A 13656-nucleotide genomic window follows, 5' to 3' on the forward strand; every position below is an offset into this window, starting at 1 on the left:
CCGATTATAGTAATTGCATCTGTAAAATGTAAAAGGACTTGAAGTATTTTCTTGCAAATTCATTATCATTACCCTATTCTTACAATCCATCCTGGTGTTATTACAGATTTTGCAATAATATTTTTCCTAATGCTTGAATTACTATAGATGCAATTACTAAGTTTTGATCTCGGTTTGCCTTTAATCCAAGTTGTTACAAAAGGAAAGCTCATTTAAATAGTCATGGTTATTTATAACTATTTAATGTAGTCATAGCATCTTCTGTGCTCATAGAGGCTTTTTCTTTGTTATGGCATTTTTAAAATCTCCCTTCTGTTTGAATTCTTTGACCTTCATAAAACATGAACTCACAGCACAATGTTTTCTTCACTTAGGACATACAGAATTGCCTGCTTCCATGAAAGAAAACTGTAGAAACTCGGTTATCTTTGAGAACGTTATTTTTTATATTGTGGTTGCTGGAAAGCCATCAATAGCACAAGAGGGAACTCTTTCAGGCTCTTGCATCCAATAGTTAGAAGAAAGATTAAATCAAGTGTGGAGGCAAGACTCAATTGCTAAGCTGAGATGAGGAACACAAGAAGCCATGGGATACCTGAGTCCAGCAGGAAAGGCACAATTATGATTAAAGGGCCTCTAGGGAACCCAAACTGCCAGGCAAACTCGGTGATGAGAAGCAAGTTTGGGCAAGTTCAGGCACGTGGTTGGGACAAGGATATGAGGAACAGGAGAAAAGCAGCAAGACCAATATATCAGCAATCAACGGGTGTACTGAATGGCCAGCAGCAACAGGTGTCCTTTACTCATATATCATATGGGTAGGGCAACCATGAGTCAGACTCACAGACACTTACAGTGTGAAGTTTCCTGGGTGGTAGATGGCTTGCCTGGGTGTAGCCTGGCAGCAGCTGATGAAGACGTTTAGAGTTACTGTGGGAGAAACATGCACACACAGCATAAGCATTTTTTCCAAGCTTAGAAACAATGTGTGCATATATATATATATTTAGTATTGTTATTAAATATATTTTTTATTATTTTGGATTGCTGACTCATTTGTAAATGCTTTGGATTGGCACGTCTCATCCAACAGCTGTGGCTATAATTCCTAGCTTTTTAAATGAGCACATGAGGGTGATTATGTTAATACTAGTGTAAGAGTCAGAGTATCTGGCCTTCTTAACAACTAGGACTTTGCAAACTTTTGCAGCTCTTTGCCACTCACACTTTGTATTGTTACCTACTTTCTTTTAATCTGTTTCTTGACCAGTTGTGTGAAATACAGACCACTTGAAGCCAAAACTACCTCAAGTTTATGAATGGAGCATTTCTTTAAGAAGTCAGGAAGACATGGACAGTACACTTGACACAGAACTACCCTATCCCTCACATGATTTGGGAGATGTACCCTTGCTCTGCTTGCATTTTTACACAAAGGACCTTGTTTTTCAGTTGTTCCATTTCCAGAGCTTTCCTGCACTGTAAAGATACCGTCATATTTGAATGACTTCAGGATAGACTCCCAAGTATTGTAATCTGAACTTACCATAGACATCCCTAAAACGTTCAACTCCAGGGCCTAGAATGTCTCAAAATAAGATCCAATTCTTTAATATAATAAATTCTCATTCCTGCTGAGTCATGTTTGTTTTGACCTTCAGTTATTTGTCTTAGGCTCTTTACCCGGTAAGGGCTTATTTTGTTTGGGAGGTTGTTTTTTAAACATACATGAATATCCCAACCATGTTGCTCCACTGCTGAAAACACTTGTGATAGCAATACTTCATCAGCAAACTTACTTATCGGGTGTCATCTTTGCAACAGCCTCCTAACGTTCTGCCCTTGAGCCAAAGCTTTCTACGTTAAAGTGCTTTTTGCGAAGGAGTTTTGAAATAAGCGCTTGCGACGGCAGGACTCACGAGGCAGCCTACACCGGCCACCCCGCAGCTGAGTCGAGCTCGGGCGGGCTGAGGTGGGCCGGGGCCGGGCCTGGGCGGTGCGCCCCGGGTAACTCCCTCCTACGCCGGCGAGGAGACATGTGACAGCACGACTTCTGACTTCAAGCCTCTGAAGGGGAAGGGGCCGTCGCGGCGGGGATCCTCCGGCTCTATAGCCCTACGAGGGAGGCGTCGTTCCTGTCTCCGCCACTCCTGTCGCCGCAGGTGCAGCCGCGGGACGAGCGGCGCTAGACAGTGCCCGAAACAACCGTCTCCCGCTGAGAGAAACAACCCCCACCGCCCGAGCGGGAGTCTCCTCTGAGAGGTACGGACAGGGCGCGCGCCCCTCTTCGCTCCGCCCCCTCAGGACGGCCGTTAACGGTCCCCCCCCGCCGCTCGCCCCCCGCGCCAGGGCTGGGCTGGGCTGGGCGGGGTGGGGCACCCCCACACCCCCCACCTCCCCGCCAGTCCCGCGGGGTAGAGAGGTGGGGATCGTCCCTGTAGCTGGCGCTTTGCCCAGCAGGAGGTTGCAGCCCCCCCGCCTCAGCGCCCTTCTTCCGCCAGCCCCACCTGCTGCGGAGCCGCCCCGAGTCACGATGCTGCTGCCCGGGAGGCAACTGGCCGTCCTGGTGGGACTGGGGGCGCGGCGCGCGGGCTTCTCCACCCGGGGGCCGCGGCGGCCATAAAGGGCCGGGGCAGGGGCGGCGCGGCACTGCGGTACCGGGGCGGCCGGCCGGCGGGTGAATGCGGCAGAGGGGAGCGGCGGCATCTGGCGGGGGCAGCTCCTCCTCCCCGTCGCTTCCTCCTCCTCCGCCGGCGGCGGCTTCTGACAGACTCTTCCCAGCCGGTGGCAGGGCCCGGCCCTAACCCAGCATGGCTTTCCCTGGGGCGCTAGGTAAGTTCCCGAGGCAGCGCCGTGCCGAACTGGCCCGGAGTGGCGATGACCTTGTCCGCCGCCCCGGCGGGGACGGGCCCAGGGCAGCCGTGTCCGGTGTTCCTGCGGCGGGAGTGCCCGGGGCCGAGCCCTGCGCCCGGCCCTGCCCTCCCTACCTGCTCGCGGCGGCAGGATGCGGCTCCCCGCTGCCAGCCGACCATCCGCGGGGCTTTGGAGGCGGCGGCGCTTGTTGTTTTTATGGCGTGTGCTCATTATAGATGCGAGCCTATTAAATTCTTGATCAAGTTACTTTTTAATAATCGTTCCATCATTTTTTATGTAGGGTGTTTCAGGAGAAATGGCTTTTTTTTCCCCAGAGGGGCAGAACTAGAGACTGCCAAGGCAGTTCTGTGAGAAAGATGTTTAGGAAAACAGCGTTTGCTGGTTGCTGGATGGCATTCATACACCTCTGTCCCCATCTCAGTAAGGGGTCCAGTTGTTGCGCTCTCAGTTGCTCACCTTGGGTAAAGGACAGCACTTCTATTGGAGTGGATACTAGAGCCTCATCCCCCTTTAGTTTAGGAAGGCACAGCATGCATGAGTGTTGCATAAAGTGCCTCACAACTAGGTTTATTAAACTAACTTCAGTGACATAAGTTAGCAGTGATGTGGGTGAACCTACCCTTCAAAGTGCCAGTGCCTTAGTCTCTAACTTGGTTGAGCAAAAAACATGAGATTGGTTTCTGTAAGAAAGAAAACTACCTTTTGATATCAGTAGATGATTGTACTTGTATCTCTATGTTCTGACTTCTCACTAATCTATTGCTGTTATTTAAACTACATTATGGTTTCTCATGCAATGTGTTTCCTACTGCATTTCTGTTTTGATCACAATTCCCATATAAAAAGTTAATTTATACTAGGAAGACTATAAGCATATCAGCTAATGATAAGCACACAACCAATTGATTTTTCTTCTCTTAGTCAGCTAGTACTGAAAATATTTTAATTGATGATTTAGCAGCAGAAGAAACATTATTTCACATTTTACTACTGCTGCTAGCACTCTTACTGTAATCCAGTAACTTTTAAGGCCATTCTTGCCTAGCTAAATTGGTCCAAAAGGCCCTTGTTGCTGATAACTGTCTGTACGGCAGTTACTGTTGCTGACAATTGTGTTCATTGAGGTCAGTGGAAAGACTCCAATGACTTCACTGAGGTTTGAAATTGAGAAACCAAATCTAAGTTTGGATGCTTCCAAGACATTGTAGTGCATTGTCATTGAATCATTCAGCTAAACATATATGTATTTTTATACTTCTTTATATAGTTATATTTGACTTTGTGAAGACTTAATACTAATTACAAAGAAAAACCCCAAAACAAACAAAAAACCCAACCCAAAAAACCTCTCCAGGCAGAAAAGCTGTACAGAGTCAGATCCCCAGTTCTTTAAAGTCAGTGTCATTTTTCCACTGGGCTGTGAAATGGTTCTTACAAAAAAAGAACCTAAGATAATGTAGCTGATGACTAAATTGCCATGTTATGGTCTGATATATCTCTTGTCACCTTTTCATACTGTAGTTGCCTTTAGAATAAAAGCAAAAGTGTTCTCAAAGCAACTGTGAAAACAGGTGGACATTAATTAGAATCTTTTAGGCTGAAAACAACAGGATCACATATCAAAAGGATCACATATCAACATGTGAAACTTGCAGCATGCCTACAGAAATACTGTAATGGAGGCCCTGATAAGTTATGCCGGGAGTGATTAAAACTGCCATGCTGACTTTCAGCATACATCATTATTTAAATGAATATCATATTTTAAAATGTTTGTGTTTCTGTAATCAAAAAGGGTTCTGAAATGCCAGTTTTGGTCTCAGACTTCACATTTTGGCAGTGCTGGCATCCATTTGTTGTGATATGTTCATTGCTATTTTTAATTTATGTAATAAGAATTTAATCTTATTTATTACAAACTTCCATTATACTGAAGGCATTCAAAAAGCTTTATAGTGTATAATAAACAATGCTGGTCAGTAGCTTACAGGCACTGTAATTTTTCCTCTCCAGAATACTACCAGATATGTAAAAATTCACATTTTGGATTGTATGAGAATGAAATAGAAATTAAGCCATGAAACTACAAAAGAAACACTAAAGATGGTATTTTCAGTAGTGCTGCTATAATAAAATGGAAATATTTTGTGAAAGGTACTTAAATAAAAAAATTAAATATAAAAGATTTTTTAGTGGGAAAAAAGAAACCAAACATGCCAAATAGAAGTTAAAGTCCATAGCCTCTCTGCTTCCCACACACCATTTAAAAGCAGGATATGAACTACTGAAAACAAACAAGTAACTGTCAATGTGTTAACTACATATTTGTTCCTACTCTGAGGTAGAAATGTGCAACCTTCTTTTCTAATTTGTTTATGGCTCTAAAATTGGTTTGAAATTGCTGAGGATGGAAGAAGGTAGGCAACTGAATGTCATTTCTAATTTCGGTGCCAGTACATACAGCTAAGTATACAACATTACACAAAAAAATATCTAATTAGGTAAGTGGAGTCTACTGACAAATCTGTACATACATATTTTAGGAACTTAGGAGTATACTAAGAAGCTCCTGATCCACAAATTGGTGTGGTTGCACAAGTAAAGATGCTCAGTAGATACCTGTGGTTCTTGGGTACTGCTTGGTAGTTCAAATACTGTGTAGCTGTTCTACTTGATTCTGCCTTTGCTCTCAGCTCTTAATTTTCATTGGTGTACCACAAAAAAAAAAATACCCACCAAAACCCAACCCAGTCTCTCATGTATCTTTTTATTCTTGTATTTATAACTTTGTCAACTGTCTTCCTTATTAGCCGAGATGCCCAGACAGTTTCCAAAGCTGAACATCTCTGAGGTTGATGAGCATGTGCGACTTTTAGCTGAGAAGGTATTTGCTAAAGTTCTCCGAGAAGAAGACAGCAAAGATGCCTTGTCACTATTCACTGTGCCTGAAGACTGCCCAATTGGGCAGAAAGAGGCCAAGGAGAGGGAACTGCAGAAAGAACTGGCAGAACAACAGTCTGCGGAAACAGCTAAAAGGTTTGTTCAGTAGTTGCTTTCATAGTGGAAATTAGTTTTTGAAATGAGTTAGAGTTAATATTGAAATATAAGGCAAATAACATGCTGCCTATCATTACTTCAGGAGAAAGGTCAGCAGTGGTTGCCAAGGGCACCTATGTGATGACGTTCTGTGTTACACAGGTGTGGGTATGGGGCCTAGGGAGCTTGGATTTGTGAGGTTGTCTCAGCTATGTTTCCAGCATCAGCATAGGTATTGTTTATGCAAATTTAACAAACTGCATAGCTGGGTAGAAATGAACACAACCCCAAGACTCTTTAAATTAAAGAGTCAGAAAAGGAAACACTCCTCTACCCCCTTATTCTGGTTTCATTCAGAGAAATGGAAAATTTTAGCACAGAGAAAATGACAGCTGGTATACTTCTTTTAGTCTCTGTAAAAATAGATGAAAGCAAAGATTTGACATTTAACATCAAGGGAGAAGGTGAAAAGTGGTATTGGCATAATGAGGTTATTCATAGGTTTTCTGAACTCACAGCAACAAAATCTAACTGCTATCAGCCATAAAAGTGCACATTTTTATTTTTCTCAAAAAAACCCCTACAAAACCAACCCAAACCCTACAGCCCACCTTTGGTTTATCAGTGAATCTAATGAAGCCAAACTTGATTTGGTGATGATTTTCTTCTGTGAGAGAGGAAGATGTACCCCAATGTCAGGCTGTTTCAGTATCTTAACTCCAGTGGACTGGCTAGACTCTTTCCTAGAGTCACATGAGCTCAGCAGCACTCTGACACCAAATGGCTTGGATGTGTACAGACTCATCAAAAAGCAAGCAAGCAAACAAAGAAAGCCTTTGAAAGCTAAACACGTACTCAGCTGCAGACAATCAGATGGACAATGCTTGGCATCATATTTCTGAAACAGAAAAATCATTTAAATTCAAGTATGACATACTGGTGATACAGGCTGAAATTTCTGGTTTTGAATTGTGTAAGTGGGTTTTCCAGTTGCCATATTTATTGACATAAATACAGAAGGGAAAATTAGGTATTTTCATTCAAAGAGCTATTTGGTATATCTTTCCTTCTGAACTAGTAAGTTTTACTTTGAATTTGGAAAATTGTATCATAGAAGTATGTTCTGTCGAATTGTACCTCAGGTTTTACACAAGTTTAACTGTGGGAAGGGGGATATTATTAGTATGTTGTTTCCATGTGGGAGCAGAACACAAGTATTCATCCCTCTCCTACAGGACTGAAGCATTCTTCAAGGACAGTTGCATGAGTAAAAATACTGTTGTTCTCAGTTGCAGTTGATCCAACACTGCCTTTCAAGAATTTCATACGGATTTCAAAAGTGGCTATAAGTACCTAAGAGAGGATGGAATTTGGTTACAGGGTATTAATCGTATCAGCACTGCATGTTCTTAGTGTTCCGATGTCATAGTAGTAATACACAACTTCTGCAGCGGATTCCAGTTTTTTAGGTTTTGGCATCTAGTTCATGAAATGAGGGAGTTTTTCCACAGTACAAAAGGAAGTGATGTCATGGTAGGTTATAACATTTATTACACGAACATGTAAAACACCTTTAAACTGAATAAGGAACGTTTAATTAAATCTTTAGAGACACTCCACAACTTCACTTGATGTGTTACATTCTCTTCACTGAAAAATACAGCATTCATTTTTGGCTGGTTGTCTAAGGTAAACATCTATCACAGCTTTCCTGAGAAAGGGCAAAAGTTCTTACATCTATTTAGGTTAGACATTTAGTGTCCCATGGGGAGGCATATGGCTTTGCATATCAAAGCCATATTATGTTATTTGTCTGATAGCCAACATTAACATTTTGTCCAAGTCTTATAAAACACTGCCTAAAGAGTAACTAGTGCTCATCCTTTTTCTTAGAAGTTCAAGTGAAGAACTTAAAAATTTTGATGCATTGTCTGCTTCGACAACAAGATGAGTGTTTAAATCCTGCATGTTTTGGGAAGAATGAAAAGACATTTATTGTTCTTTAAAGCCAGTGTCTTCTGAAATGGTTCTTAGAAAACAAGACTATAAAATAATGTAGAAGATGACTAAATTGTCATGTTATGGTCCAATATAGCTCTTGTCACCTTTTCATAGTTGCCTATGTAGTTGCCTTTAGGATAAAAGCAGAAGTGTTCTCAAAGCAACTGTGAAAACAGGTGGACATTAATTAGAATCTTTTAGGCTGATCACATATCAAAAGGATCACATATCAACATGTGAAACTTGCAGCATGCCTACAGAAATACTGTAACATGTGTTATAGCATGATAACTTGTAACAACTTACCCTTCCTAAACTTCACTTGTTTCTGTCTGATACTTGTGACTTTTCATGCTACCTGTCTCTAACAATCAACTCACAGTGCAAAGTGACATCTTTCTTCTGTACAGTGACTTGCTGAATCTGAATTTCTAAGATGTGAAACAAACCAAACCTTATAGGGCATCTTAAAGTGATTGTGCACAAATCATGGTTTATTGTATTTATGTGGAGGGTAAGTGCAAGTGCATTGATGTTGCACATAGCATATGCTACATACAAAAAAAGGCAAAAGTGCAAATGTTTTGGGAGCATGATTTTTCATCTGGTATGAGAGAATTCATAAAATTTCTTATGGGGACATTTCTTTGTTGTTATCAGTTTCCAGTGTATTTAATGTTTTACACCATGGCTTATTTTATGCTTTATACTATGAATTCACAGGAAGAAAAGTTTCAAGATGATTCGATCCCAGTCTTTGTCATTACAAATTCCACCTCAGGAATGGAAAGCACCATCAGCCAATCCTGTCCTGTCTCCTGCAACACCAGTTCTTCCAAGTTCTTTTCTGCCAGTCCAAGTGCCATATGATGTACCAGAGTTCCAGAGAGTTTCAATTAGTGGAGACTACTGTGCGGGGGTAAGAAAGTGTTTGGGTTTTTTTGCTCCCCTCCCCCCGCCCTGCCTCGACCTTTCTTTATCTAGGGAAAAAATAATTCCAAGGAGATAATGTATATAAAGTGTGAAATGGTGGTATATTATGGCTTTCTGCAACTGTAAATTGCTTTGTGAACACATTCATTTGTAAACCAGTTAAAGCCAAGGTCAGATTGGTTTATATTTTTATCATTAAAAATAAATCTCATAGATAAAAACATAACCAGGCATTAAATAGATGGGTAGCATATGGTAGGAGAAAAAATTGTGCATCTGTGTTTTGCACAAGGTATTTGGACTCTGCTTCTGGCACTGAATTCCTGAGACCTTGGACAAGAACCTTATTATGGCCAAGTCACAAACTTAAATTTCTGGAAGTTCAGTCTCCTTGTTAGTGGTGTGGATTTAGTATGTTGCTAAAACCTGTTTTATTTTTGTCAGTATATATCAAGTCTTTCCTTTCAGGTTACAGTTGATGATTATGAACAAGCTGCCAAGAGCCTGGTGAAAGCTCTTCTCATTCGAGAAAAGTATTCACGTCTTGCCTACCATCGCTTCCCAAGAACAACATCTCAGTATTTGTGTAGCATGCAAGATGAAAAATGGAAGGTTGAAGATGAAGTGTATCCAGGTGAATATCATTGTTCTTTTTTTTAAAATGCAAAATTAATCCCATGCACTGCTGTAGTAAAACTTAAGCTGTCAAAAGCTTAAAAAACCTTAGTGTATTTGACACTCACTGCTTTGCTGCCTCCCCCTGCCTCCCCCCCGCCCCCATGCAACAAATGGGACAGTTGGTAGTACATTCATGTTCCTTCAAGAAAAATAAATGTGGATATGAAAGTCATTCCTCCTGATCTTGGTTTGCTGAAATAAAGGGGTTATGAGTTCATCTACATTGTAAATCGAAGCACAATACAGACATGCCAGCTAGCAAGCTCTGAGTCCATAATTTCACAGACATGGTATGCTTACCAGGTCAAGACTGGAAGCTGTATAGTCATATCTGTTGGGCATTCTGCCTGGGTTAATAAACTCTGATCTCTCCACAAAGCTTATCAGGTTGAACATATTTCCCGCTATATATGTCACAAATTTTATTTGTCACTTAAGTGGATTGTTTCTTGAAAGCTTTGCTAATGTATTAAACTGTTTGCTCTGCTAGTTTTGGATTAGCCTGTGAGAAGCAAACTTTGGTCTGTATAAATGTGCCACTGTAGGTATGTCCATATTGTTGGCATTGTATTCTCAGCCATAAAGTGATATTTAAAATAAGTTACCTTCTAGCTCAGTGGTTGAAAGAGGGTGAATTAACATGTTTTCAAGCATTTGTCAAAGACTGTAAAGAGGACAGGGTACTAATATTCAAGACAGGAAAGATATTTGGGAACAGCTGCCAGGGAGCTGTTTCCAAGCTATTATCAGTCTAATAACTTTTTTATTGTAATTACTTTAAATTTATGACACAAACAATAAAATCTTATTGAACAATGTCTTTAGTAGCACAAATTTGAGCTGGATAATTATGAATATTAGAGATAAGATTGGTATTAGTTAAATAACATACATTCAGGTGCCCTAGCTGATTAAAAGGAGTGGTTAATTACTTTTTTTTGTCTTGGCTGAACTGAACAGGTAAATATCAAATTTCAATGATAAAACTGATCCCAAAAATGTAGTTCATTTGACATAGTTGAGGCACTTATATTAGCTGCATTAGTAAGATACTGTAGAAGTGGTGGACATTCATTAGTAATGAGTGTTCATATAAACTGAATCTCCAGGAAGTAGGTGTGCTTACCTGACTCTCAGGAAAAAAAAAAAAAAACAAACCTGTAATTTTGTAAAGGGATTACAAAACCCTATTAAACAGCTCCCAGCTCCCAACTCTGCTTCTGGTACTTCCTGATTTTGATCATGATCAAAAGGCCAAGGGGAAAACGAAAGTTATTTCATCTCCAGCTTCTGTGTTTCTTGGTTCTATTCAAAAGGAAACATAAAAATAAGGAGTTTTATTAAAAAACAAACACAATGTACATACATACAAACAAAAAAGAAAAACCACACAGATCTACAAACCCACCACTTCGCTGACCAGTAAGACACACTGAGCCTTGAATTATTTCCTGCTCTATCATGAGTGAAGTATATTCACTAATGGTGAAGAGGAAACAGTCCTAGTCTGTATGCAGTAGTCCAGCTTCCCAGATTGTGGGAAGGGCAGTGGTGAAGAAGTAAGGTACAGCCAGTTCTTTTCTGACTGATGCTTCAATATGAGGACAGCTGCATTACTATGTGCTTAAATACAAACTTCCAAAATTACTAGAGTGAGTCAGAAAGTGAAAAGAAAATAATGAAGTGGGTATTAAGTCAATAACTTTTTTACTGTTCAAAAATCTCAACTGCACTTTCAACCTTCCTAATTAAAATACTTCTGGAAATTATTTTGAAACTTGTGCCATCTTATGTTAATAAAGAATAGTATTACATCTATTTATGCTTTGGTTCAGAGAACTTTAATGTATAATATTAAAATTAAGGTAGGCACTTAGCTTAGAGGAGGACTGCAATAAATGCCTGTCAGAATAAAACTGTTGCAACAGGTCTTTTAAATTAACTGAAAACGTGATTTTAATGGAAATAGGATAGTGTGCTAGAAATAAGCATTCTAGAAGCAGAAAGTCCTTTTTGTAATTACTTTGCCTTTTGTGTAAGTTAATTCTTCTAAATGTAAATTTATTTCCAGATTTTCATTCACCCCCAGAAGAAAATGAAGATCCTTACAATCTTGATGATGCTCCAGACAATTTGGATTATGTTATCAAGATGAAAGGTGGCATTCCCTTTGTTTATGATAACAAAGAAATGCTGGAACTTAATGAGCCTCGGAGTCTGCCATATCCTGACCTGGAGACCTATACCCTTGACCTGAGCCATGTTCTTGCTCTAATTGCAGATGGTCCAACGTATGTTTCTTTTATTCTTTCTTCTCTGACCCTCCAGGCTTATCTTTATTTCTCACTTCTGTGATATTTAATTCCTCAACATACTCATTCAACAGTAACGTTTTGGTTTGCCCTTCTCAAGCATTAATACAAAATGGGACAGTCTTAAAAGGAGAAATAAACCAAACATCCATAACAACCATAAGAGCTTTATTTAATTTCTTCAGTTTCTTTGCACCAGTCATGGCAAAATGAGAAGCAGTTAACAGAAAAGCAAGAAATTGGCCAAATGTTCCCATTCAGTTCAAATCTGACCTAAACTTCTGAGGCATAGGAACTGAAACTTGAACCTCACTGTTTTCATGTTATCTTAGCCTATGCTGAATTTCAGGTTTTTGAACAGTTGTCTGGAGTTCCTTCATGTCTGTTCTACTTCTGCTGCATTAAAAGAAATCCTGCATATATAGAGCATATAGATCAGCTCAGCAATATAAATATTCAGTCTGTTTTGTTCCAGATCTGAATTAACTGGTCATATGCTGCAAAACTAATTTGCACATGCACAATTGAAATACCTCTTAAATTTCCCAGAACCAGAATACTCTTGGGAAATCTCTAAAAACCAGAAAAACAACTCTAGAACAGTCATTGACACACTCATGGCAAAGCAATGTCCTTGCCCAGTGCAAAATGAAAACATGTGTATCCAGTTTTTAAGTTTATTTCAAGCTGAGGACTGGAAACACAGAGGTTTCTCATGGCCTTCACACTGCAAGAGGGAAAACCCCACCCTAGTATGGGGCAAGGCACTGTTCTGTTTTGCCCTGCCTGCCAGCACTGCATTCCTAGCCCTTCTGCCTTTGAGAGATCATCACTTAGGACGTGACATGTTAGTCACACCTGATGCATTCTTTGTCCTTTGAGTCTGTCTGACACCTGTAGCATCCTCTGTCTGCCTTGTGTATTGATAGTGGTAAGGCAGGTGGGCTGAACAGAACTATCCTGTTCCCTAAGCACTTTTTCCAAGAGGTAAAACCAATGCTTCTGCCAGCAATATCAGCACTCCTGCTTCAAATCAAATCTATCTTGGGTATGCTTGTTTATGCAGTGGGTAAATGCATTTCCAGCTTGTGTGTTATATTCCAAGAGACAGATATTGAAAAGACTATAGGACAAGGAAGAAAAACTTGGAAAAAAAAAGGTCATACTGAAGACTCTTTTTCAACTTTTGCTTCCTCTTTATCAAGACTCTTAACCATAAGCAAGAAGGGTCTTGGTAGGATGTGTTAGAGTACTCAGCACCTTTGTGATTGTAGGAGCAATCATCTGCTCCTTTCACTTCAGATTACACTTTTGCAGGCTGATTCACACTACCTGATAAATACACAAAAGGAAAAAGTCTTCAGTAATCCTGTTGCATAAACTCTTCATAAGGTATTGTTTCCTTGTTTGCAGCCAGTGCTTTCCTTTTGTTTAAGTCTGTTACACATGGGGCTGCTTGGAGATCAAGAACCTATTGTTCTTTATTCATTGCTGCTCTTAAACTGGTGCAGTGTCACCTCTACTCCTCAGTCTTCTGGTCTCTTGAATAATTGTATAAGCCAACAAAGACTTTCTGCAGCAGACAAACAGGTCTTGATCAACATCAGATACAGTGAGACTGAGTTTGAATCAGATTTACAAATCCATTATGGGATTTGTGTTCAATTGAGGAGAGATTGGCAACAATAAAGCAGAAAAAAGAAGGCTGACTATTGCATTAATAGTGCTACAAAAATATTGTAGATTCAATAAGAAGTAACAGATGGTGAAGAGAAAAAACATGTCATTGGTTAAAAATAGAATGGGAGACATAACAGAAGAT

At 40.2% G+C, this 13656-nt stretch overlaps 1 protein-coding gene across 1 annotated transcript in view; it reads left to right on the plus strand.

Annotated features, from left to right (window-relative positions):
* The first annotated feature begins 2149 nt into the window (after positions 1–2149).
* Positions 2150–13656, plus strand: part of AMPD3 (adenosine monophosphate deaminase 3) — a 31163-nt gene continuing 19656 nt past the window's right edge. Inside the window, exons 1-5 of the mRNA XM_084262924.1 lie at positions 2150–2262; positions 5685–5910; positions 8635–8830; positions 9313–9478; positions 11594–11813. Of these exons, the coding sequence (XP_084119050.1) occupies positions 5690–5910; positions 8635–8830; positions 9313–9478; positions 11594–11813 (803 nt within the window). The 5' untranslated portion in view covers positions 2150–2262; positions 5685–5689. The remainder of the gene's footprint in view (positions 2263–5684; positions 5911–8634; positions 8831–9312; positions 9479–11593; positions 11814–13656) is intronic.

Source organism: Gallinula chloropus, assembly GCF_964237585.1.
Source record: "Gallinula chloropus genome assembly, chromosome: 4".
NCBI lineage: Eukaryota > Metazoa > Chordata > Aves > Gruiformes > Rallidae > Gallinula > Gallinula chloropus.